Here is a 27,973-nt window from a genome sequence, read left to right as displayed (position 1 = left end):
TGTTAGTTAGAGTGGTCGGTCGGTCACGGTCGCGAGGAGAACAGACGCTGCGTCGTCGCGTCGGCGCCGGAGTTTGTGACGTCGTGCAATACTTTCACGGTTTCCAGTCAAACAGTATCATTAGATCGTTCTCGTGCAGCAGCTGCAGCAACTCCAGTGTCACATCCGCATACAACTATATACTACTGCTCCTCAGGATAACAACTTTCACTAACTCCTTTACAACATGGATAAAGATCAACTGAAAAGACAACGAGATATTTTACAGCGACAGCAAGGAATTAATCGTATGTTACTGTCGGAGTCCATAGCTGAGTAAGTGCGCTTTTTATCACTTTTATTCTTAACACTCTCAGTTCATATGGCGTAAAAATAATTTAGAAAATCCGTCAGTAAGAATGAAAAATAAAGTTCCTTCAGTTAATGTAATATTCAAAGTTTCAACTCTATCTTAACCGTCATCTTCAGTTACTAGTTACTTCAATTCGACCAGTTTTCAAATATTATTTGATACGATATTATAGAGTCTAAGTATTTTCCTTTAGCTAGTGACGTCCCGACTTTATCCTAATAGTCATCTTCAGGAATACTGAACATCTATCTATCTACCGTGGCCCCTGGTTCTAAAGTTGCACGTTTTGTCAGTTATAAGTAATTTTGAAATTCACAACAATGAATAAATCTTCTATATAGAGTTCAATTATCTATAGTAAATCCTACATGATGTTTAAGTGAGTTCTTTTTGCAAATAATTATTTTTCAATCAGTTTTTTGCAAATACTTGGTAGAGCAGAGATTTTTCTGATCTTTTTTGATAAACAAGTCGTTGAGTTCTGTAAATTAAAAAAAAAACAAACAAAGGAAATATTGGGAGGAATGCTACATGAAGTGTTTCAAAGATGAAATCTGAACTAATGCTGAATTAATGCTGAAACTGCCTTGTTTTATACACGAGAATAACGAGAATCAGCTGAAATACGCCGTGTATCACTACTCACTGTGTTCCATCTCGATAAAACAAACATCTACACGTCAACGATGTGGTGCGGATTGCGCGTGCGCGCGACAATATAGAATACTTGAAAATAAAGCGAGCGGAAAAGACTGTGACAAGAGCTAAACAAATAACCAACCAGTTATACATCTGAGGCGTGAGAAATAAAATCCCTCTCCTGGCTCTCCCCTCCCTCTCCCTCTCCCTCTCCTGGCTCTCCCCTCCCTCTCCCTCTCCTGCCGCCCCCTTTCCCTCTCCTGGCTCTGCATCTCCCTCTCCCGGCTCTCCACTCCCTTGCCCTCTCCTCCCTCTCGCCTCTCCCTCTCGTCTCTCCCCCACCCTTTCCCTCTCCTGGCTCTCCACTCCCTTTCCTGGCTCTCCACTCCCTTTCCCTCTCCTGGCTCTCCACTCCCTTTCCTTCTCCTGGCTTTTCCCCTCTCCTCCCTCTCGCCTCTCCCTCTCGTCTCTCCCCTACCCTTTCCCTCTCCTGGCTCTCCTGACTCCACAGTGAACTGTACGTGTTTGAGTTGTTAATTAACGATATGTTTGAGTAATAACTCGGTCGTGTTTGGTTTCATTAACTATAGTTTACTCTGATCATTTATACTGATGACTCTAACACTGTTCACTTGTAGCACATCGATACAACCTGGAAATAATTACAAACACTGTTTGACTCGCGTTAGTAACGTTTTTTATATTAGTATAGTGCGCACGCATTCATCGCAAATATGACATCATCGGTGTCACGTGAAGAGGTACTCTCAGTTCTGACTTAAAACAATTAATTAGCTAAATGGAACTTGCATTAAAACGATATTTTTCAAATGCGATTATCCAGCATTTATTTTAGCTTTATAACTTCTGCTAATGAATGGATACAGGTAGAACCCCGTCTAATCCGCGCACAGGAGAACGCCGTGCCGGTCGGTATTGCACGCGTCAAGAGGAAAAGGAAAGAATTGCATTTGATTGGGGATAAACATATAGTAAGGAGATTATAGGAAAATAGGATGATATGAAATATGGCTTATATAGATTTTCGTGTGTTACCATTAGTAAATACTAGCGGCGATACGATCACTGCGTCCCTTATCGCGTCCGACTATTAATTATGAGAAACTACACACACGCAGATATACTCGATATGATATTAGTCTATCCAGTTTCATTGATTAGTCCACCACAAAGAATTTCTGAACAGAAGATTCAATTTGGATTATGTAATTTCCATATATGAATTGCAAATCTCCGCCGCGTAATTTATCGACGTTTTAGAGACCACCGTTCTAATCGAACCCGAATCCGGTCTGGTAAATGCTCTGCGTATTTAGTCGCCAATCGAAGCCAAACAACTCCACAATAGAATTAGAGATCGCTGATAAGTTCTACCAGGAACGACGAATATCGAATAACGAATATCGAATGACGAATATCGTATTATCGAATGCGACATGGAATACCTAATGATGTATTACGTAACAAATTGGGTTTTGTGACAGAATTTCGAAAATGAAGGTTATTTAGACCACATAGATAGGTGGTTAAGTTACTAAGAGTATTCGTGGGATGCTGTTTCCAAAAAAGAGAAGAGAACTAAGGAGAGGAGAGAAAAAAGAGGATGAGAGAGAGAAGAGGAGGAAAATGTGAGCAGCAGCAATATATAAAACGATTGAAAATACCTTTCACCGTTGACAATATGATAGAATTAATTCAAAGCGGCAAAAACGATTAAAATCTGGTGGCATCAATAGAAAGACTACAATGAATTATTTGTTATTTATAACCGCGATGAGGAGCAGCAGCAGCAGCAGCAGCAGCAGCAGCAGCAGCAGCAGCAGCAGCAGCAGCAGCAGCAGCAGCAGCAGCAGCAGCAGCAGCAGCAGCAGCAGCAGCAGCAGCAGCAGCAGCAGCAGCAGCAGCAGCAGCAGCAGCAGCAGCAGCAGCAGCAGCAGCAGCAGCAGCAGCAGCAGCAGCAGCAGCAGCAGCAGCAGCAGCAGCAGCAGCAGCAGCAGCAGCAGCAGCAGCAGCAGCAGCAGCAGCAGCAGCAGCAGCAGCAGTAACTGTCATTACTTTCAGATCACCGTTGATTTATCCTATTGAATCCGCTTATGAATAAAGCATAGATCAGCAACAGCCACATCTTTCAATATCTGATCTTGTCTTTCCGGTGACAGCAATAATTCACGACAGACGATCATGAATATACGTAAACTATGCCGTGCTTATAGTGACGTAGAACGACATTTAACTAAAACTAATTATCAGGACCCAGTCTAACACGAGTCAACTTACAACAGGTGAACTGGATCTATAGGAGCCTATTGCACCATGGCTTAGACAACGTATAAAACGTATAAAAAACTAGTCCTGCGCCCAAGTTACGCAGTCGCGATCTAAATCCAAAAGTGGTCTAAGCTTATAAACCGGGTCATGAGGTTCGATTGACTATTAGACCTATGAGACTTGTCTGTAAGCTATGACTTTGCAAATGGGCTCTGGGCCTCGACCGTGAGCAAATGGGCCAAGAAAGAGGTTTGGTTAATTCTTGACGATGACAACTAATAATCACTTTCTTACATTTAATCCCATTTCTAAATACATAGTAGAAAATGACAATACTGTTGAAAATGAACAAAAATACTGAAATAGATGCGCCACAGTTTTAAGCTTAATTGCTAGTAGGGATTAGTTACATGGATAATGTTAAGAATGTAATGGCAATTAAGAACTGAAAGAAACAACTAGTTTACAGTTAACATCTCGTTAACTTGCATGTCTTGTATTGTGGTTGGTTTGATGAATTTTGTAAAATGTTTCTGCGACAAGAATTCACTGATTATTCAGAACCTCGGCAATTTCATGCTTTTCACCGCGGGCGTTATTTCTTTACTGTTGCTGAAAACGGTTTGAAATATTCATCTTATCTTGAATTTAGCCGGGGGCAAAATGATAAATTTTCGATTATAAAATAGCGTGAGCCGTTCGTTATTTCTATCAAAAAGTAACCATCTAAAAAAGAAACATCTTTTATGAGATAATTTGATGAATGCTGGTGGCAGCAATATAAGAGCTAGTCGCAAAATCAGGGTTTAGATTCAACCAATCTTTTGTTCTGTCGCTAACAAGGATTTTTAAGAGCGCTTATCAAGTCGCAATGGGCCCAGAAGTCTGGCCTCTCTCTCACCTAGCCCTGAAAAAGGATACCCGCGATGATATTTTCTCAGAGTTATTACCACCAGTGTAAGACAACAAAACCTTCCATGTATTGGACATAGATACGAGTGTGTTTGGGAGGAAAGGAGTCTAGAGAATATTGGCAGATTCACTCAATGGGCACGAGAGAGACATCCATGATTATAATAACGAGAACTCGTTTGTTGTTATTTAAGAGTTGTTAGGCGAGTATCGATGGTACAAACAGATGATAATATCGAGTTGTAAACTAGACCGGTAAATCAGTATTGTATTTCCTGCACAGCGTGCGTGCAGTATCCGACAACAACTTCACGTGTATAAATGTTTTAGGAGATAATGTAAAATAGGTGCACGTTGTAAACCAACCCTTCCAACAGGCTGATGGTACATATAAGTATTGACTAGTTATTGAGAAAGTTTGAAAACGTTGGAGGACAGTGTAACGGTAACCTCCGTTCCTCAAGGGGTTGTGGACAATGTGTTGTTAATTGTGTACCGACAACGGTTTCTGCAGTTATGTGAACGCTTTAACCTCCCCCAGACGGTGCCAATTGCTTCCTTCAATACTACGTCACCGGCACAAGTTAAACTGGTAGATCTCTTTTCTGGCTCAGTAGGTGCTTCTAGTGGGCATGTTGAAGGTTCAGCAACAAAATTAGTCGTACCAGTATCAGCAACTGCATCAGTATAAGTAGCAGTAACTGCACCAGTATCAGTATCAGCATCAGAAACTGTGTCAGTATCTGTACTTCTCGTGTTATGGTTTACAACTATTGTACCTGATATTTTTACATTAAGTAGTGAAACATCCTGTAAAGCTCGTAGATGGTGACAGATGGTCTGATTGTCTCTGTCGCTCTAATGGATGGACAAGCCGAGCTAATTGGGTCTACCTGTTTTACAGCACCTGACCTAATAGCGCAGGAAATCATTACGAGCGACATAAACACATCCGTAACAACATCACATACACACTGACCGCTCATGAGTACCACGTCGTCAGGTATCAGCTACGGAAAGGAAATAGTGAGTTGTTATGTGAAAATGTCAGGCGGGTTGTGCCCACTAAAAGCAGTGATTCCGGCCACTACTGAAAGGAAATATGGCACTAGTTAAAACGCTTTCAATGGTGCTATCACACCTGTAGTTTGCTTGAGAAAATACGAGTCGATTGCCTCTGATTATCCCATGCCCCTTGTGACAAAATATCTAAAATTCTTCAACTCGAATTCGCGCCATGACGACCCATCGTCACTCCGACCCTCGCAGCCTCGGTGACAATTTATTGGTCCTGTGAGATCCATTCTAGACACGCGTGCGCAGTCTACTGTAGATAAGAGAGTCAAAGCGATCATTGTAGATCATTGACTACGAGTGAGATGTGAAGAGATTGCTGCGGTGTAAAGTTGTACAGGTTGACTTCCGAGTGAAGATCAGCATCGTAATTCATATTTGTCACCGAACTCTCTCCGCTTTCTCACGATACAAACCAGAGACAGAGTGAGAGAGTGAGAGAGTGAGAGATAGAGGTGACAAACATTAAGTTGATGAGTGTTATATGTTTATATAGAGAACCCGCGGCTGCTGCGGCTGCTGCTGCTGCGGCTGCTGCTACTAATGGAACCTGTTTAATCGAGAGAACACATCATATACATAGCACGCTGAGGGTTTAGATCAACAATACCCTAGGCTTATGCGAGTAAAGAGGATTGTTGGGGATGGATAGGATTTTAGCCTGATTTTCTGCCGTGGGATGAATTATTCATAACAATCGTTTGAATTATCTTTGCATCCTATTAGCATGAAGCCTTTGTTGCACGCGAAAGATTCTTCAACGGTGATGATTCGTTTTGCATGATAATCAGCACCAACACCAGCACCAGCTGCAACACACGCAGCAGCAGCAGCAGCAGCAGCAGCATCAACAACAACAGCAGCAGCAGCAGCAGCAGCAGCAGCAGCAGCAGCAGCAGCAGCAGCAGCAGCAGCAGCAGCAGCAGCAGCAGCAGCAGCAGCAGCAGCAGCAGCAGCAACTGCAGCAGCTTCAAGTACTTTCAATGGGAAAAGGTTAACTTGACAATATTCTGATATTAAAGCAACCAAAATCTCGAGAACTGGATTCTGAACCCAGTTGCGCAGTCGTGACTTACGTAGGTCCAAATGTGGTCTTAAATCTTATGACTGGTCTTTAGTCGTAAGATTGGCTCTAAGAAATGGCCTGAGACTGATCTCATGGGGTTCTTACTATAACTCCTTCTCTGATTTGCTGATAAAAATTGCCGCTATATTGAGTTATGTGTGTTTATGTGCCCGGTCTGTGAAAGAGCAATTTATCAACGTTTTCCGTATGTACTTCAACAGTCTCACGTTTACAGCGTCACTTATTGCCACACATGCCACTGCCTGCTCCCCTCTAATGAGGCAGTTGTTCAAATGTAATTTCCTCGGCTTTGTGTAAACGGGTTCGTTCCCTACCGCAGTTCATTGGCTTCAACACTGCTTCAGTCAACCCCTCAACCTGTCATGTTCTACTGCACAATATCTGATAAAAACATCTCGTTTACGTCAATTCGTTAATCATTTGCTATCGTAACGATGCATTCATTAGCTCGCGGGGCCCGGCTTAAAGATGTGAGGCAGAAAATAACCCTTCAGGAACATTTTAAAGTTTTTACCATAATCAGTTTTTATCATAGTTCTATATTATATCAACTCATTCTACGCTTTACATGGGATCACTACGAACGTGTTTTACATAGACTATAACAATATTCTGGCGTCTCGAATCCCGAGCTGAAGGCGCGACTACTCTTCTCATTGAAGTGTCATTTAGTAGCAGCAACCGCGCCAGTTTCATTACCCCTAGCAACTGATACTTAGGTCACCCAATTACAGCCTGAAAATCTATCCATGTCTATACTTGAACAGTACTCGATGCACAAAATATCTAGAGATATCTCTAAGGCTATTCGTTCATTTGTGCGACTAACGACAAGAGAGTAAAAAAAATCGGAAACTTTGGTTGCTGCTGCTGCTGCTACCTTTATCTTCGAGGACCTCTTTTCACCGGATGTAGCATCAAAGGACGCTTGATTTGATTGGATGTTCTGTGTGGTCGGTGGTGGTCGCCTTTACGTCGATTCTTTCTTCCTGCGCAGATGAGTGGAAAAGATCGATGCATTTACTGATGACTACGTACAACTGTATCAAATGGTTGATGTGAGTGAACAGGCCGCCAGTATTTCGATTATTGGCTGTAGGAATGGGCTGTTGGCTGCTCGTGTATAGGAGATTGGTGATCACCTATGTAGGATTATCAGATCACCGCCCGTCCTGTGATGTATATACACGAGAGCTTTGAGTTATTGCTTTGAAATTGGAAATCAATGAATTGTCGACATGAAGCAGGGTTAATTATTGTTACTGATTTCGTGAGACTTACACACTGTCAATATTACATCCTCAATTAGCGTATGATGTCATTCGTCTTGCTCTTGCAGTGTGTGTGTATCACTGTCGGAACAACTGAACTATTTCTAAAATGATACCAGTGATCTGTTTGCTGCTGGGCGACTGCATTTAGACTATAAATTAGCGAGCCTTCACTGGTAACTACAAAACACCGATGAAGACTGGACAAAAAGAGCATAAATTCTACCCATGGACTCTTCCATAGTCCATGTTCTACCCAAGATGGTTGGAAAACAGTGTGTGATTACATTGGCCAGCTCTTGACCAATTACGAGCTTTAAGTCGGCCATTGATTCAGCCATTGTTTTATAGGTGTGGTCAGTATGCAGTTTATATGTTTTAAGACCGATGAAACGAGCAATTATCTAACTAATATCTATAAATTATTAGTTAGATAATTGCTCGTAGGATGAAAGAAGTTGTAGTAGGCCTAATACACCACACGCCGCAGCCGCCGCCATGCTGCGTAGGCCTAAATTAGAAAGGCATGAACCTGATACACACGTAATCTTTGCGTCGATAAGATTATACCCTCCTCACGTGCCAGAGCCTGCTTACAGGAGTCGTGTTTCTCATCCTCGACCGATAGACCAGGAGGTAGAACCGTCAATAATCTCATTCTAAAACTGTCCTCTGTACTAACTGTACGAATAAATGCTACAAGAACCTTAAACAGGAGGTGGATGAAAGACACGTCACATTCCCTTCACCCAGTCCTAGAAATGGATACAATCCTAGCGTAGTCCTACCTAACACTGACACATTTCTCTGAACCGTACTGAGCTTCATCGTTGTCTTTTGATTTGAGACCTTTAACATTTATCTTATGTTCATCATCACTTGAAAGCTTCGTTGGATTGGAGACTGCTGTGGTCAGCTCGATCGGAGACTGTTGTAGTCAGCTCGATCGGAGACTGCTGTAGTCAGCTCGATCGGAGACTGCTGTAGTCAGCTCGATTGGAGATTGAATGTAACCCTCACGTACATCAGGCTTATGAAAAATTGGGTTCGAACCCAACACAATCGATGAATATTATCGATCTTTGTGTGTGTGTGTGGGTGTGTATGTGAGCTCCATGAGCTATTTACAATATTCTAATGCTCGCCGCTTCAATTCATTTCCCGCGGGTCCTGTTATAGATTGAATAACAATTGATTACGCAGTTTCATGAAACGTGTCGGAGTAATGCGAGCGATCTTTCTTCGTTAAAATTCCTAAATCGATTAGATTTTTACAACGAACAGGATTCGGTCGCTCGGGAAAATTAGAATGCTTCGCGTCACAACTTCGAAAAGGAGATCGTGCTTTATTCTAAAATATATATATCTAGAATGGAGGACCTAGGGCCTACTAATAGACATTCAGGAAATTCTATCATTAATATTTATGCGATTTAAAATAATGTAGCCCGTAAATCTACTACAATTGGCTTCGTTTTCAAATTATAAAATGGCGGCGTGGCGTTTTCCATTTTTACAAATTGATTTTCGAATTAACGTAGAATGCTGCGCGTATTCGCTGTAAGCAAAAAGAGGAGCTCAAATGGATGAGATATTGACTGTAGAGTAGATGGTTGTATCCCCGCGGCAATCATCTCAACACTAAACTATTATCCATTTAATACAACTAGTTGATTGTACTACACGATGCTACGCGCGTGTGTGTGTTGCCTTTCTAACAAAAAACAAACAACATCCCCGATTTAAAAGGAAATTGATTTTCGATTTATGAAAGATCTTCTTTTTATTCTATACAAACTAATGGAAGTATAGCGTGCATACGAGGTGGGGCACGTCATACTAAACCTTTGGAAACAGCGAGGGCCCAAATCTACCCCGAGTACGTACTGTCAGGTGGTCAGCTCTCGACCAATCACTAACTATGATCATATAAGATTCGTAGAGTAGCCTGGACCCAGTTCCACAGTTGTGAATTAGAGTTAACTCTGAGTTAAAATTAGTTCATTTTCAATGTTTTAACTCAGAGTCAAATCTGAACTCACGATTGTGGAACTGGGTCCTGGTGTTAACCGGGTTTAGAATAACGAGACGAGTTGAGACGAGAAGAGTAGTACTATTTAGGTTAACTATTTTATTTGACGCGCGATGTTTCGCTTCTAATGTATATAAGCTTCATCAGGTGAATGAGTGATGATACTAGGCCCAATGCTTGAGCTACTTGCATATGCATATGTGGTCATCTTTAAACCAATCACAGCACTAGGGAAAAACAACCGTAATTCCAAATATGGTGTGCTTGTTTACGCAGCAATACAAACTGCGAATTCAATCTAAAGTGGATATTTTATGTGGCATTGTTAATGAGAAAAACATGACGGATCCGGATCAGGATTAGCGACAAAGTGTCAAATAGAATTTAATTTCCAAACGTTATTAGCCGATTCTCGTGGCAGCTTCGCCTCCTGCCCCGCGTTAAATCTGTGCGAAATAAATTGCGGATTTTGTATTTTCATTAAGAAACACGACAAAGCAGATCACAGGACGACATCAACTAAAATTCAACGGGGGAAATAGATTGATTTTCCACCGCTGCGCCAAGTCGGCTTAATTTCCTACTCGCAAAATTATTATAAGACTCTTATCAAAAGATCCATCGTAGAAGCAAGAAAAGCAAGACATTTTTTACCCTTTCAACGATTAATTTTTTGCATATCGAAAAACTTGATCTCGCACGCGATTCGGCGCAATTCTTCGTGTAATAGATCCGTGTTAAATGATCCAACAGTTATTCCTCAAATTGAAGATTGATGCTCTGTAAATTCTGCCTCTCTTCGCTGACGACTCGACGGATGAGAATCTACCCGATGATTTCCATGTCTGTCCATGTTTTCTTTTCCTCCCGTGGCGCGGTATCAGTTTTTTAAAATCATACTATTACAAAATCCAAACGGCGCTAGGAGAAATCGATTACTGCCACTCTTACGGTTTCTGTCTAACAGGATTTATAGGAATTTTACGAGTCTTCTTACGAAACTTTCCCCAGTGTGATTTACTCGAAGCGTTTCCACAATTGATTGAAAATTCGATCGAAAATCTATTAGCTCGATATTAAACATTGAATTAAACTCGTCAGTGTTGTTGTTGCCTGTAGCGCCCTTTCGAAATATCATTAGTTCTTGTCTTTCTAGTCTTTCTTTCAAAATTGTTCAGACGCGATACTTTGTTGAGACGCGATTTTTTTAGAACGAACTGATCCAGGTTTAGAGATGGTTTAAAACCGGTTGTGACGTAAACAAATGCAATGATTAACTAAGTTTAATGCTAGTCACAACCGTGGTCTTTAATTTGTGTGTGTCTCATTGTGTTCAGCGCAACAATAAATAAACTGCGGTAAGTAGCCGATGGTTGCAGACAACCGGAGGCTGTTCCATCCATCTAATCATTATATTATCTATGCGTGAATACCTACGTTACACCCTGGTTATAGAATCAAGCAATGAATTCCTGCGTTTGCCTTTCGGGCGTCGTGCAATACCAAACCAACTCAACTTATGTGTAAGAAAATATGGCGCATTAGCCAAGAATTCAGATCCGTCATGGCACAATACAATTATGGTTCGCTCCGGGCATTTCGCAGTAGTTTCGCCGCCATCTTTACCGACGTGTCACATGACAGGGAATCCTGCAGTGATAATCGCCACGTTGTGCTATATATATATAGAAAATGCGTGATGATAATTAGTATAGACCTGTAGCAGGGGTATCGGTCCGCAGCCTAGAACCACAACTCATTTACCTCTTTAGTGAAGTGTGGACATTCGATTTTTAAAAGTGTGCTGATAAAATGTCTGGTGTTTGTATTGTTCATTTTCAATTGATAATGTGTCAGGTGAAGCACTGAACACGGGAGGTATCGACGGTCCAAAATGGGAGAATATTGTGAATAAGTTTTGAATGTCTGCATAGGGCCTGTAGCTTTCAGGCTGAAGCGTTATTGCATGGTCCTCCAGGCTCAAGTTCGGGGTCGTGGCAGCAAATAGTTCATCGGTGTTCTAATATTCAAATCACATCTTTAATACTTCATATCGCGTCCAATAGGATATAAAGTTTCCGCTGTTGTGAATAAGCGCGCGATATTGCCTTTCACGCGAGTCAATATTGAATTAAACGTTCTCCCGTTTCAATTTAACACATCACAATACGACAGCAACGACAACAACATCACTTATTGAACGAGAGGACGCTGAAAGTAGCCGGAAGATGAAATTTAATGAAGAGCTTGACAAGGCAATGACCCCCGCAGTGTCGGCAGTAGTTAAATCTTTAAAAGCCACATTATACCCGGCAGAAGGTCGTTAATTGCAACTGTGAATGGGTACAATATCATAGAAACGTTACCCGATTCAGGCAGGATACGTCGCATCAGGATGATGATGTTCAGAGCACTAGTGAATCCTCCTGTTTTTATATTAATGAGCGTACATTATCGAATATCTGACAAGAGAAGCATTATCCACTATCAAACCCATCGTTAAAGCTATATTTGAAACTTGAAAAACCACTTCTCTAGCAATACTGTGACAACTCGTGTCGTACAACCTGTTCTGAACTGTAGTGTCATTAAATTTTTTACGATGAATAGTAATTAACTATTTAAAACTAGTTTCAATGGTGACTATTCATGTGGAATCGACGTGTAATTAGTACAATATAACTCAGCTCCACACCGAGTATTAGTACCGTGAAAGGCGCTTCGCGTGCGGCGCCTTACCACCGGAAATGGATATGCTTGCATGGCGTCTTGTTTGCTACTCGGAGTCGACTTTCATACAATGATTAAACAATGATATATTAATATTGACTGAAAGTGGCTGTTACCCGCTGGGCTCGAACACTATTCAAAACTCTATAAATGAGGAAATTGAATTCGTACAATTTGCCATTTAGATAGAGCACCAAACACGGCAGAACCTTTCAGCTCAAACTCGTTTCTGTTGCCAAGAACTAGAGACACCAATTATCTAAATGACAAGATTCGTATTACTTAAGACGAGCATATTTAACGCCTTTATGAAAAAGATCAAAGTCTCGCTATAATAGATCTCCTGTGGAGGTTCCAGGCATACGTGTGGCAGAGTCACGCGCTGAACGGGTGATTAAACCTAACAATATTGTTCATATCAATCGCGCGATCGATCAAAGAAGATTTTTACACACTTTTTGTGAAGTGTTTAAAACTGAAGAAGATGATCGCAAGATTGCCGTTTTCGAACAGGAATAGCACGAATGGTTAAACGGTGAAACAGTCGTTAAACTCGCTATGTTGTTGTAGTTGCCGCTATCATCATATTCACGACTTACAGTCATCGAATCTTTTCAGTCTCAATTTGAATTTTCAATTCGATTTACTAATCCTTCATTTGTACAAGTCATCGTTATAACAATCGATCCAGCTACGACAACTTTAACCCGAGTTTAACTATTCAGTTGCTCGACTGGGTTTATGAGACCTCCGTCATATTGTATTGTGTTGATTGATGGAAAAAACAAGTAATCGTCCATTGACTGATGACTAGGTAGAAACCACAGCCCAGTATCTCATTTAGAAGTCAAGTTCTCAAAATTGCCAATAAAGCAATTATCTATTTTTCAATGAACTGCTACATGTACTACGCACGAGTAATAGACCAGTGTGAGTTGTAATATGGATGAGTAAAGAATGGAACGTCATCCATCGTGTTTAATTCATAAAACAGCGCATTTCTGTGAACTATCAGTGTTGTGTAAAGCGTGTGAATCAGTCGATGGAGGAAACCACTATAAAATGTTCTATTATTTATAAAGTAGATCCTCTGCTGCTCTGTTGCAATATTGTTTCTTTAACTCAATGATTTCCCACGTCGATTACTAATGTCACTGTTACATTTCAAAGTCTAAAAATGGTTAATTGGTTTATATGCACTGTTTAACTTCAAACAGAGCTCGTGGCATGACAACTAGACAGACATCGGACAGTCTGTCTGTCTGCCTGTCTATCTGTATCTGTGATTGATCACTTTATTCAATTTCACAGGATGAATTAGAGGTCTGATGATTCGAGTTCCAGTTCCATTTATTAACACCGCCAAATTTCGACGGATTTGATTTTGTACAGTAGACCTTATAACATGCACTCAGCCATCGAATTCCCAGTGTATTCTGTCGATCATAAGTCCATTCTCCTGCCGCCCGATGTTTATTCCACAGTGAACTCGAGGGTAGTAGGGCGAGCAGTAGTTAATTACTATTAGTAAAAACTCACTCTTATCCCGCTATTAGCATTTACGATGGAAACCCTCGATTCCGTCTCACGAATTAATCGCTTTTACGACGACTTAATGAGGTTTAGAATGCAACGATCTGGAATCTGAAGCTTGAACTCGAGCGATAGCAGCAGCAGCAGCAGCAGCAGCAGCAGCAGCAGCAGCAGCAGCAGCAGCAGCAGCAGCAGCAGCAGCAGCAGCAGCAGCAGCAGCAGCAGCAGCAGCAGCAGCAGCAGCAGCAGCAGCAGCAGCAGCAGCAGCAGCAGCAGCAGCAGCAGCAGCAGCAGCAGCAGCAGCAGCAGCAGCAGCAGCAGCAGCAGCAGCAGCAGCAGCAGCAGCAGCAGCAGCAGCAGCAGCAGCAGCAGCAGCAGCAGCAGCAGCAGCAGCAGCAGCAGCAGCAGCAGCAGCAGCAGCAGCAGCAGCAGCAGCAGCAGCAGCAGCAGCAGCAGCAGCAGCAGCAGCAGCAGCAGCAGCAACAGCAGCAGCAACAGCAGCAGCAGCAACAGCAGCAGCAGCAACAGCAACAGCAACAGCAGTAGTAGCAGCAGCAGCAGCTGGTGACACTGTCTGTGCAGTGTCAGACCTATTGACATTACTATCAACCGAATCTCTTACTTCTACATTTAAAGGTCCTTTCAAAATCCTACGCTAAGAATAACAGTCCTACCCACGATCAAGTTAATATTCGGCATTTCGACTTAATAATCATCTGATTTTAGGATAGCCATTGATGAAACACCTTGAATCCGATCATACAGAATTTCGCGTAACAAAAGAAAAAAGAATCCGAAATAGTTGCTTGAGCTTTGCTTTGAAATCTAGCAAACAGTGACATCAAAATCATGATTCCCCAGATAGCACTAGCCACAGATACTCCAGATTGCGCTATAGCCCCAGATTCCGCAGATAGCACTGGTCTTTCTTAGATAGCGGCCCAGATTCCGCAGATAGCGGCCCAGATTCCGCAGATAGCACTGGTCTTTCCCAGATAGCGGCCCAGATTCCGCAGATAGCGGCCCAGATTCCGCAGATAGCACTGGTCTTTCCCAGATAGCGGCCCAGATTCATCAGATAGCACTGGTCTTTCCCAGATAGCGGCCCAGATTCCGCAGAGAGCGGCCCAGATTCCGCAGATAGCACTGGTCTTTCCCAGATAGCGGCCTAGATTCTGCAGATAGCGGCCCAGATTCCGCAGATAGCACTGGTCTTTCCCAGATAGCGGCCCAGATTCATCAGATAGCACTGGTCTTTCCCAGATAGCGGCCCAGATTCCGCAGAGAGCGGCCCAGATTCCGCAGATAGCACTGGTCTTTCCCAGATAGCGGCCCAGATTCCACAGATAGCGGCCCAGATTCCGCAGATAGCATTGGTCTTTCCCAGAAAGCGGCCCAGATTCCGCAGAGAGCGGCCCAGATTCCGCAGATAGCACTGGTCTTTCCCAGATAGCGGCCCAGATTCCGCAGATAGCGGCCCAGATTCCGCAGATAGCACTGGTCTTTCCCAGATAGCGGCCCAGATTCCGCACATAGCGGCCCAGATTCCGCAGATAGCACTGGTCTTTCCCAGATAGCGGCCCAGATTCCGCAGAGAGCGGCCCAGATTCCGCAGATAGCACTGGTCTTTCCCAGATAGCGGCCCAGATTCCGCAGAGAGCGGCCCAGATTCCGCAGATAGCACTGGTCTTTCCCAGATAGCGGCCCAGATTCCACAGATAGCGGCCCAGATTCCGCAGAGAGCACTGGTCTTTCCCAGATAGCGGCCCAGATTCCGCAGATAGCGGCCCAGATTCCGCAGATAGCACTGGTCTAGATTTCCGTGTTTGATAACATTAAATCACGCAGTCAGTGAATCGTGTATATCATGACCCTCGTATTCACCGTATTACAATCATCAAATTTATCACCACCATTAGGTAACCTTGGTGACCGACCGATAAACTATTTACAACCAGTTTATTCATGGATTCGGTCGGTGTATTTTTGTGGACAAAGAAACGCTCAATTTACGTGGCAGTCATTTTTTGGTTTGAAAAGACCCGATCGAGTCTGGTAAATAAACACTATATAAACAGTAGCGTGGACCCTTATCAGTCATGTACACGCAGGTCTCCCGGCGTTATTCACAAATAACTGCCATCGCCTTTAAAGGCCGAGGAGCAGTATAAAAGCCCAATCAATGTCAAAGATGGCAGTACCCATGAAGCAATAGTGCAGTGGAGAGCTCCAACGGTTGAAACTGGAATTCTCCTATTTTCTCTGTCAGTTATCCGATTTGGACCCTCCTTTTTGTCAGACATATGTATTAATGTGTAATATATTCATTTCTGCAGTCAAAAATGTGTTTTAGGCCCTCCTCTACGAGAAATTAAGCTTTTTAGTTGGTATTTCCTTCAAAATTTGAATCTTTGAATGACATAGAGGGAGGAGTTATCCAGTGAATTAGTGTAGCTCACAGAGCACATGAACAGTAATTTGATACCTATAGTCATCAGTATACATAAACAAAACATAGCCTCATTCATAGTACCAAAATTTGGCAACATCAAAACTTTTTTCATGGTCAATGGATCAGTCTGAAATTTCGTACACTTGTTTAGCTATCTACCATCAATGTTGTGTCCAAATTTCATCGAAATCGGATAAAAATTAATGATTTTCAAAAAAATTGAAATGTCTCTAAAATCTTTAATCTTGGCCCTATCTCTTCAAAAAAAGATCGCTAGCATCAGATTTTCATTCCCACTATGACTAGATTACTTAAAATTAGTTTAGAACTTGATATGAAAACTTTTATGAATTTGTCAAATTTAACTGTGTGTGACCTGCTTTTCTGTTGTGTGCCAACCTCGCTCACTCTAAACATTATAAACAAGATACTTTAGTTAGTGGGACGGCCGATCTCAAGTGTTTGCCACCCGGTTAACTAGCATCCATACTCCTCGGCCTTTAATAATTATTTATACTCCAATCTCTTTCAGTTCTTTCAAATAAACGGGAAAAAACTGCTCTACTTATTGGAGACCTTTTTGAAAGTGACATCGATCGCAAATGACATTTATTCACTGTATCGATTTATAGGTTTCATAAAAGGTCATTCATTTTCCTTTTCAATAGTTTTATATTAGATCAACGATTTATTGGCGAAAGCCGAAGTGACTCTACCATAATCCTAGCTGAGGTAAAAATATCCACTTCAGAAGGCGCTCTTGGTGAAAAGCGTGTAACGAATCTATGGATCCTCTCGCGAACTAATTTTCCCCACGGTTGTATAACTCATGTTCCCCAGTGCACTAAGCCAGTTAAACCCCTGATTTACAGAGACTTCATTAAGACGCGTTGAAACCTTTTATTACCGTGAATTACGTCTCGTCTTTAATGACAATTACTTTCGCGTATTCATTTTTGACTTAAAATTTTTTAAGACGCACGTTTTACAGACTAGCTGCGCGAATATCAAATACTCGCATGCCACAGTAGACATAGCGATCTGTGACCGTCACGTGCTGCCCCTAAATATAACAACTAATTCATTACTCACATGCCGCAGTAAGAATAGCAGCGAGCTGCATTTTCTAATTAAGTTTTAGCGTGTCATATTTTTGGCTCGTTGTATTTTGTTAGAGATTCTTCAACATCAGAAGGAGAAGGATCTGGTTTAGCAGTATCGCTATATCGACTCCACGCGTCCCAGGAAGACGAGTCCCGGGAATTGATGGATGGAGATGTGTGTAAATACAGTTGTCATATTGTCTCCTACGCGCCTCGCATTTATTTATCAATCATAAATCGTTCTTAACATACAAAATGACACGGCACCGAAAAGGAAGCGAATTGGTGCTCTATCGACCTATTCCCGTAATCTAATTCCCTTTACATCTACTCAGGCAATTTTACATCATTCACAAACACCAATATATCAGTGGACCAGAGACAGGACCACGTTGTGGTTGAATGTATCAATATATCAGTGGACCAGAGACAGGACCACGTTGTGGTTGAATGTATCAATATATCAGTGGACCAGAGACAGGACCACGTTGTGGTTGAATGTATCAATATATCAGTGGACCAGAGACAGGACCACGTGGTGGTTGAATGTACCAATATATCAGTGGACCAGAGACAGGACCACGTTGTGGTTGAATGTATCAATATATCAGTGGACCAGAGACAGGACCACGTTGTGGTTGAATGTATCAATATATCAGTGGACCAGAGACAGGACCACGTTGTGGTTGAATGTATCAATATATCAGTGGACCAGAGACAGGACCACGTTGTGGTTGAATGTATCAATATATCAGTGGACCAGAGACAGGACCACGTTGTGGTTGAATGTATCAATATATCAGTGGACCAGAGACAGGACCACGTTGTGGTTGAATGTATCAATATATCAGTGGACCAGAGACAGGACCACGTTGTGGTTGAATGTATCAATATATCAGTGGACCAGAGACAGGACCACGTTGTGGTTGAATGTACCAATATATCAGTGGACCAGAGACAGGACCACGTTGTGGTTGAATGTATCAATATATCAGTGGACCAGAGACAGGACCACGTTGTGGTTGAATGTATCAATATATCAGTGGACCAGAGACAGGACCACGCTGTGGCTGAATGTATCAATATATCAGTGGACCAGAGACAGGACCACACTGTGGCTGAATGCAACGAGCTTCAATGTGCCTAATTAAGTAGTTATTTAGGACAGGGCCGCCGCGTCGATACAGTGATGACAGATCGACTAGGATTAATAGTGGAAAAAAACGTTGCTCGAGTGGTATCATTTTTATCCATTAATCCAACACTGATGATGCTGTGGCCTTTCGAAAATTAAAATAGTTCTAAACATCGATCATCAAAACCCTAGAGGGAGAGCGAGACGGAGAGAGACAGGGGGGATAGAGGGGGAGAGGATTCACGGTCTAGCGCTGATTAACACAGTGTCAGCGGTTTCAGTAAAGGCGCCAATATCATATCATTCGTCAAGATTAAAGTTAGTGGACTTGATTGAAATGGACGAGTTACTCCGTAGCACTCCGAGGTTCTCCGAGGAGATACTCCGAAATACTCCGAGATACTCCGACATACTTCGAGGTACTCCGATGAGGTTTTCCCAGATATTCCAAAATACTCCGAGATATTCCGAGGTTCTCCGAGATACTCCGACAGATATTCCGCTCGGTTCTCCGCAGTTCCCCGCAGGTACTCGGAGATATTATAATTATACATGCCGAGTTCAATCAAGTTATTATAACATAAGGGGCTAACATAATCAATACTCTGTCCATCAGAAATCCAGTCAATAAATCTGAACAGTTCAAACGTTGCCGGATATTTCAGTTCCGATCAACTTCAGTAACGGCAGCACCAGCACCAGCACCACCAGCACCAGCACAAGCACCAGCACCAGCACCACCAGCAGCACCAGCAGCAGCACCACCAGCAGCAGCAGTAGCACCAGCACCAGCAGCAGCACAAGCACCATCGGTATCCGTTCATTAATTATGATGTACATGATGGATACGAGTTGTAGATATTTTCACTGGTGGCCGCGCGCGGTGCAGCTGGCAGTGTCTGCGGTGTCTGCGGTGTTTGCGGTGTCTGCGGTGTCTGCGGTGTCTGTGATGTCGACTGCACCGATTTAATTATCAGTGGTAAATCTGATTAGTCGACGGTTAAATTAAATGACCACCAATCTGTGAGAGTGAATCACGTATAACCACTTACAAGTCAAACACAGCCACTTGAATTTATGATGACACGGTAAAGGCCAGTATAGAGACCAGGGACCGGAGGAAGGAAGCTTCGCTCGGAGCACAGATTGGGGACCGGAGGAAGGAAGCTTCGCTCGGAGCAGAGACCAGGGACCGGATGAAGGTAGCTTCGCTCGGAGCAGAGACCGGGGCCGGAGGAAGGAAGCTTCGCTCGGAGCAGAGACGGGGGACGCTTCGCAGAAATTTCCTGAGACACATTGTGCGATTTGCTTTCAAATAATTTGTCAACTATATACAAGTTTTAGAGTAGTAATTCTATGTTTTGGCCGAAATTCGAATCCATCGGCCGTAGGGTTAGCAATGTCACTGGTGCAGATGGAAAAACTAAGCCGCTAAAAATCACACTTAATGAGTGTGACAGAAAGGTAACGAAGAGCAGGCAGCTGAATAAATGATTATACAAACAAAATCATTATCCGGTAACGGTGCCGTGAAGTACACGTCCGGTTCATCGCTCCTCCTAGTCAACATACTCCATCCAGAACTTACCCTCAGTATTTACAAACCTACTGGCGCCTGACCCGATAAATACGACTTCCATCTCGCAATTTACATCGCATTTTGACAACAAAAAAGGAAAACATGAATTCATACACTCGTATTGTCGAATGGAATCCTCCGAGAATACTCTTCAATCGATAGAATGAATATTCGACAAAATGTCGATAGATTTCTGAATTTTAAAAATCCCATCGGACCCGAACAGAAAACGTGTTCAAATTTACACTTTGTATAAGTAGTTTGGAAGAAATATAAAAATGCATCTCCTGTGTAGGAAAGAGCCACCGTTGTTCAATTACGTGGCCTTGGATGCTACGTGCACATTTTGCGAAGCCGGTTGATCCTAAAGACAGATCGTCGTATGTGCAGCAAGAGAACCATTAAAACTTGATGACTACTAAAGCACCGTTCGTGTTATTTTCCCATTAACTGCTGAGACAGCTATATATTCCTAATCACGCTTTGTGATGTATGTTTGATAATTTAGTTGCTCGCTGTATTTACCGTTAAATAACGACTTCCGGAGACGTCACGATTTATTTGAATTTCCAAATAAACCGCATTACAGTTTGATTAGCGGAACGATACAGCCGGCACATGCGCAGTCGGTGTGTCGTTTATAGAGAATGGTGTTTAAGTGTCGACAGGTCTGGTGAGGAATTCAAGAAACCGTAAAAAACCTAGCGATTCATGGTGGTAATCATCTCAATGAAGTATCGGTCACACACACCAGATGGCGCAACAATACACTTGGTTCATCAACGATTTGAACAATGAACTTTGAACTGGATTTTTTAGCCCCTAAATCCAAATATAATCAAACAAGTCATCAGTCATCAGTATTCGCTTTCACACTCAGTGTTTGGTATAGATTTCACTGAAAATTGATTTAATGACGGGAAAAGTTGATTCGAATTTAATTGAAATGTGGAATAAACTATGAAGACACCACCTGGCGGATCCTTACAGAATCCTCGCTTGCCACAGAAACGGTGCCTGTATCTCCACAAACTCTAGTTGATACTTCACACCCACTGGATGCAGCGCAAACTCGTGTTAAATTTCAGCCGTTTTTCGGTTTTCTACGAAATCAGATTCCAAGAAGCGGAAAACAACATTATCGGTAAAAAGAAGAGGGAACTAGTTTTTAATCACCATGGCAACATGTTCTTACCTATATAGCGCATATATGCCACGCCTTCTCGTGATGCTTTTAAGGGAAAGTGTGAGGAGGTTGTTTTACCCCAGAGGAGTTCAATTAAACAGACGTTCGGTTGATAATAAAAACCTGATGGTATTTTCGCGGAGGATATGTGTTGAAATTGAGGTGTCATCGATTGGAACTTGTATATCTTTAGAGTCACGTGACCCGTCCAAACATACCCAGTAAATCTGCTGACGGAAATACATCGAAACTAACGGCGGAATTATCAAAGATTTTATCGTTTTGAGAAGCGGTTTCTAAGCGGTAACACGCCAACACGATTTGTAAAATACAGATTGACAGATTCATAAATCAACTGCATAGAATATCGAAAGCGTTTATTCCCATTTGGGAATGATACGAGTAACCTTGAAGCTCTCGCGCGGTAGTCGTTTCGACACAGGTTCCCGTATATCATACTACTCGTCGGGAGACAGCCTCTGTAGCTCTTTGGGAAGCTGACAAACGATGGAAATTGATAACTTCTCTCATAGTATTCCGTTACATTGTCCCGTCGGTGCCCTTAGCAACTGTGGATGGAGAACTCGGCGAACGGAACATGATTAAAAACGTAGATAGATCAAAGCATATGAACTGTAACACGCTACCTGGCGTTAAAGGTACACACTTCATCAAAAAGATACTTGCGGTAAAGACCAATCCTCAAATTATCCTACCTCGGCTGGGATTCGAACCGGATGGTATCGCGGGCAACTTCCATACCGTGAAATCAGGGTACTCCGATGCTCTCTTTTTGAAAATCCCGGAATATCATGATATCGTAGCCAATTTCCGGGGGGGGGGGGGACACCACCCACAATTGGACATCTCGACCACCAAACAGAGGAACTTGCATTTACTCAAATAAAAAATCAGTTATATTCAAAGTTATGCTGAATTTGTTCTATAGACCTGCATCATGTATAATGCTCCATTTGCCATCGCTATGCGAAGACTAAAATTTCAGCAATCTGATATTTTTGGCAAATTTGTATTTTGGAATTCGATATTGAAAGAATTAAGCTCGGAGGCCTTCCTTGTCTCATTACTACCTTATATTGAACGTGCTCATATAATCTGAAGTGCCAGTACCAACACTAGCCAATGAATATTCATGAATCGATGTATTTATGCGAATATAAAACGATGGGTCCTTCAAACTACGAGAACGAGTCCTCTTTATCACTCAGCAGCATTGTATGCGTAAATCAGGTACTGGCGTGAAAAAAGCTTTTAGATCGAGGGTTCATTTAGTCAGGACGCGTCACTAGAGAGAGAGAGAAATCTCGCTTGTTTACTACAACAAGGGCGCAGACAAAGACACTTGTAGTTTACGTTTCATTTGACAGAAAATCGTTTTGTTGAATCAGTGTTAATCATGAGTTATACACGTGATAGGACCCTTATACATCACAGAATCAACTTCATGTCTAACGTATTTTGTAACTCTATGTTCCTAGTTGGAAGGTGCTATTGCATGTGTCTTAATAAACTGATGAATTTTTGGGGTAACTGCCTCATTTAGGTCTGAACATGACACCAAAACCTAGAACACGCGCCGAACCATCGATTTTATATCGGCTCTGTAATTTCTTGAATTTAAATCGTTAAAATCGAATAGACCTTCGTTGTAAGATACGTACATTGCACGTTATGAGCGCTGAACCGGTTCGGGCTGAACCGGTTCGGGCTGAAACGGTTCGGGCTGAACCGGTTCTGGCTGAAACGGTTCGGGCGGGCTAAAACAAAAAGCAACTATAGGTCATTTATTCACGCATTCAATCACTTATACCGATAACATATCGCGGTTAGTTTAAACTTGGCCTTGACATCATCTGCTGAAATACTGGATATTCTGGTACACGTTGACATCTACTGAGAATTCGATAGCCTTCGATCCAAGGCTGCTTCGAATTATTGGAATTGATAAGGAAGAAGAGCGTGGATCAATATCAATAGGTTCGTCAATTATAACTCACTGATGAGATATCAAAGCATAGCATCGAATGAATATAGCATTGATTTCAACACATGATCGACGGGTTCACAATTATTAAAGCCCTTTCTATTGAGCTGAAAACAAACAATGAATTAGAGACGACACGGTGCGGACACTGCAATCAATATTCAGCTCACTGCCCAAAGCGCTATGACGTGGCAATATGGTGTCTGATTGACTCGATTACTTCACTTCCGAGATGAATTCCGCGCTAAGATCACAATATATCAGATGCCTTCGCGTCGGTTTCATCATTGTTTCTTCACTTCCCTCCTCGATGCTGTCAAATGTCAAACCCAACGTTGCCACCAGTAATTCTAACCTTTTAAAAGAGCAAAGTGTGTCTTTTAGCCATAGGTATAATACAACGTGGCGTTGTCGAGTGCGCGCTCGTTTTGGCGTCGGTGTGTAAAAAAAAACCAACCGTACGAAATAAAAAATACACACAATTACACGTAAAGACACATCACAGTAAGTAATCAAACTGACAGATAGGTTCGCAAGGAATGTCGCCATTTCACCGCGCGAAATTGCCACGTCACAACTGATATGTCAACTGAACTCAACACACTTAGGTAACACGCTCCGTAGACCTTACTCAGGAATACCGACCGTCTTATAATTTCAAAGGTGGTCAGTCATATAGAAACAATTCGCGTCAAGAATTCATTATAGAGAATTTCCATCGCTGTGATGAAAGCCAGGGGGAGAGGGGGATGGAGATGGAGAGAGAGACAGGGTGCGGGGTGCGGACGAAAGATTGCGAGAGGGGAGAGTAGAGAGAGACAAGGAGAGGGTCGAGAGGAGAGAGGGAGAGGAGATGGAGGAAAAGGGAAAGAGACAAACTCTCTGATAGACAGAGGTTGAACTGTTGACTGTCTGTTGTTAAATCCGGTCGATGATCGAATGTATTTACCGTAATGAATACAGACAGAATGATGACTGTCGGATTGACGGATAAACTGAACTACGGCTGCATCGGATAATTTTAGAGATTTCCCTAATGATCCATGACGGTTACAGCACACGGCGCACACGATCGGTCCCCTCTCAGTCAGTGTCGTCGATCGCCACTCTATAATCGATCGCGTATGTCCTACTGATTTCCATAATTCTCGACGATCGCGAATAACGAGAGACGTCTGACGAAACTTTAATTGCTAAACGCAGCTATCATAAATAACGTTTATATTCGACAATTTGAAACTGTAAAACGCGTTGTTATTGTCAATACCGTCTGAGATTCAGTCATTCGAAGATTTTTGTTCTTAATGGCGGTGAAAACGTATAAAATTGCGCGTTTAAGTGTTCCGAGAAAAGAACGCATAAAACGTATTAGAATTTCGGATAGAATCTAATAAACTGTCATCACGAGATAGAAAATGTCTTTCGGTTTTTACATCTCTCCAGTAAAAATGCGTCTGTCTGTTGCGTCAATAGACTTTTGCATATTATAAGGTATCATATAATATGTCTTTGACGACGACGCAATTGTACGAAACAGACCTAGAAAAATAGCAGTGAGCAAATGACATTTTCATTCGGTATTTGTGGCTTCCATATCGCGCGTCGGATGTTGTGATAATTTCCTCTGGTTTCTATAGACTGTCAGCGCGTATCTGTTTGACTCTGTTTGACTCTGTTTCCCTCAGGGATGTGAATGACTTGGCCAAAAAACATCCGCACATCATCCCGTTATGTCTGCCGTCTGTTAATCGAGATCACACGTGACCAGATCGGGAAAAACTAGCCAGTAATCGCTAAGCGGGTCCGGTGAGGCGCGATACCACTACCTACCGACCAATCAGAGCCGGAGAGATATTCGAGGAACTAAAAAACTGAAACTATTCAATAAGTTTGCTATTCGCATCAGTGGAAGGCAACTAAGCAAGCCTTTGGCAAGCGAGGATTAACAGTGCATGTAGAATTCTCATTTTGTCAAAAATTCAGCTTTTGCCAAAAATACAATTGATACGTTTGTTTGACAGAGGTCAAGTCACACCTTGGACTTCAGTACTATCAACATAATCACCATCACCTACCTGACTACACGTGGAACTATAAATTGGTGATGGGTGTTTCATGAATTGTTTACGTGTTTAGTACCGAGTATGTACTAATCAGATTATCTACCCCCTCTCACCCTCTCTCCCTCTCTCCCTCTCTCCCTTCGGTCTGGACATTTTTTCACTGCATTAATTTTGCTATCGCCGAATTCCGTGTAACTACATACACTGGTAATTGCATTGCGTCTGCCCTGCTATTTTTAATTACTGTTCGCACGCAGAGTCAGCCAACCTTGTGCAGATTAATTAGTTTCCGAGTTGCTTTACTGTTCTTTGAGAATGTTCGTGTTAGTCGTTGTCAAAAAGGCAGTCGTTTCAACCGTTATCAGCTTCGCAATAATTGCTGACGTGGAACACACACACGGAGCGGGTTCCTAGTAGAATGGATGCACGATTGGGGAATAATATTTTCATCTCAGAGATGGAGAGAGAAATAGGGAGGGAGTGATGGGGGAGAGAGTGGAAAGGAGAGATGGGGGAGAGAGGGGAAAGGAGAGATGGGGGAGAGAGGGGAAGGGAGTGGGAGAGATGGGGAGAGAGTGTAAGGGACTGATGAGGAGAGAGGGGGAGGTAGTGAGAGAGATGGGGAGAGAGGGGAACGGAGTGAGAGAGATGAGGAGAGAGGGGGAGGTAGTGAGAGAGATGGGGAGAGAGGGGAACGGAGTGAGAGAGATGAGGAGAGAGGGGAACGGAGTGAGAGAGATGGGGGAGAGAGGGGAAAGGAGAGATGGGGAGAGAGGGGAAAGGAGTGATGGGGGAGAGAGGGGAAGGGAGTGAGAGAGATGAGGAGAGAGGGGGAGGTAGTGAGAGAGATGGGGAGAGAGGGGAACGGAGTGAGAGAGATGGGGAGAGAGTGGAAAGGAGAGATGGGGAGAGAGGGGAAAGGAGTGATGGGGGAGAGAGGGGAAGGGAGTGAGAGAGATGAGGAGAGAGGGGGAGGTAGTGAGAGAGATGGGGAGAGAGGGGAACGGAGTGAGAGAGATGAGGAGAGAGGGGGAGGTAGTGAGAGAGATGGGGAGAGAGGGGAACGGAGTGAGAGAGATGGGGGAGAGAGGGGAAAGGAGAGATGGGGGAGAGAGGGGAAGGGAGTGATGAGGAGAGAGGGGGAGGGAGTGAGAGAGATGGGGAGAGAGGGGGAGGTAGTGAGAGAGATGGGGAGAGAGGGGAACGGAGTGAGAGAGATGGGGGAGAGAGGGGAAAGGAGTGATGGGGGAGAGAGGGGAAAGGAGTGATGGGGGAGAGAGTGGAAGGGAGTGTGGAGACGGTTGTGTACGGGATACTGTACATGTAACTAGTTACGCGTAACCATAACGAGTTGTTGACGACCGTATTACAGATTGTAACATATTTATCAGCGATAAACGAGTTTGTCGTGTGGCGGCTTCAGAGTTCATATTCATCATTGCAACTTGATCCACGGTCGACTTGTTAAATTACGTCTTTACGTCGTGTTCTCAATAAACCCATCACTGTTTGTAGATGACAGGAATAAACTATATTAGAATTTTGATTGCGATGTTCCAGTACTAGAATTCATAATAATCCTTCGAAAATCTACAAAGGCATAATTTGTTTGCTTCGACGTCCATCATGTGTAATATTGTCATAACCAATAAAAAGAAACTCTTCGTTTCTCGCGTTTCACCTCATCCCATTTCATCAGAGCGAGCGAGTTTGAGATATTGTCTATCGGTTACGTTACTTGTTCTTGTTCGTTCTTGTGGAGGTCCTTAAAGTTTACATAAATATTTGGAGCATTGCCCGAAGAAGATGTCTTAATGAATTTATTCTAAAACCGCGCTGGGGTTGCTGATTGTTTGATGTCGGTGCCAATATTTCATCGGCTGTGAATAGAAATTAATATTGCGTAATTTTTGTCATCGGGGAAAAAAACGACGTGAAAACAAAAAACGCTTTCCACGCTTTATCGATGTCAATAGCAATAATCTATAAAAATGATATTTTGTTCTATTTTCAGCATGATCCAATTCGTACAAGGAAACCTGGCCAAGGACGGTCTGGTGACTCCGCCAAAAGACAAAAAGGATAACCCTTGGGCTGAAAGAAGTAAATGCACCATAGTCTAACAATATTCAATACGCCATAAATCTAGGATTGAGAATGAACTACTGATTTTAGAACACCAACTATGCATCTAGCTACAAATCACATCTTCAACAAACCATCAAGCTACGAACCACAATCCAGGAAGCAGCAACCCAAAAGGAGATTACATCAAAAAGAGAGACTTTCGAGAGTAAACATCGCTTGTAACTAACAATTCTTTGATTTTGATTTGTTAGTGACAATCTGGCAAAATCTATCGTTGCTTCATTATGTACTACACAACTCCAACAACAAAGTTTAGACATAATATGAAATGTTATATGGAAACATAAGTTAATTCTAATTGAAAAACCTCGATACAGATGAATACCAATTCTAGATATAATATAACATTAGTCATAGTGGCGATTCATGGATTTTTATATCGG

The 27,973-nt window shown here is 42.6% G+C and overlaps 1 protein-coding gene across 1 annotated transcript; it reads left to right on the top strand.

The window, feature by feature from the left end:
* Positions 1–204: 204 nt before the first annotated feature.
* LOC141904721 (guanine nucleotide-binding protein subunit gamma-e-like) lies at positions 205–27,973 on the top strand. The gene is made up of 2 exons (XM_074793361.1): positions 205–315; positions 27,457–27,973. The coding sequence occupies exons 1-2, from the start codon at positions 227–229 to the stop codon at positions 27,563–27,565; spliced, it is 198 nt and encodes a 65-aa protein (XP_074649462.1). The 5' UTR covers positions 205–226; the 3' UTR covers positions 27,566–27,973.

This window comes from Tubulanus polymorphus, chromosome 4 (assembly GCF_964204645.1).
Source record: "Tubulanus polymorphus chromosome 4, tnTubPoly1.2, whole genome shotgun sequence".
Taxonomy (NCBI): Eukaryota; Metazoa; Nemertea; class Palaeonemertea; order Tubulaniformes; family Tubulanidae; genus Tubulanus; species Tubulanus polymorphus.
The sequence above is the reverse complement of the archived record's forward strand: the minus strand, read 5'-3'. Positions and strand labels throughout refer to the sequence as shown.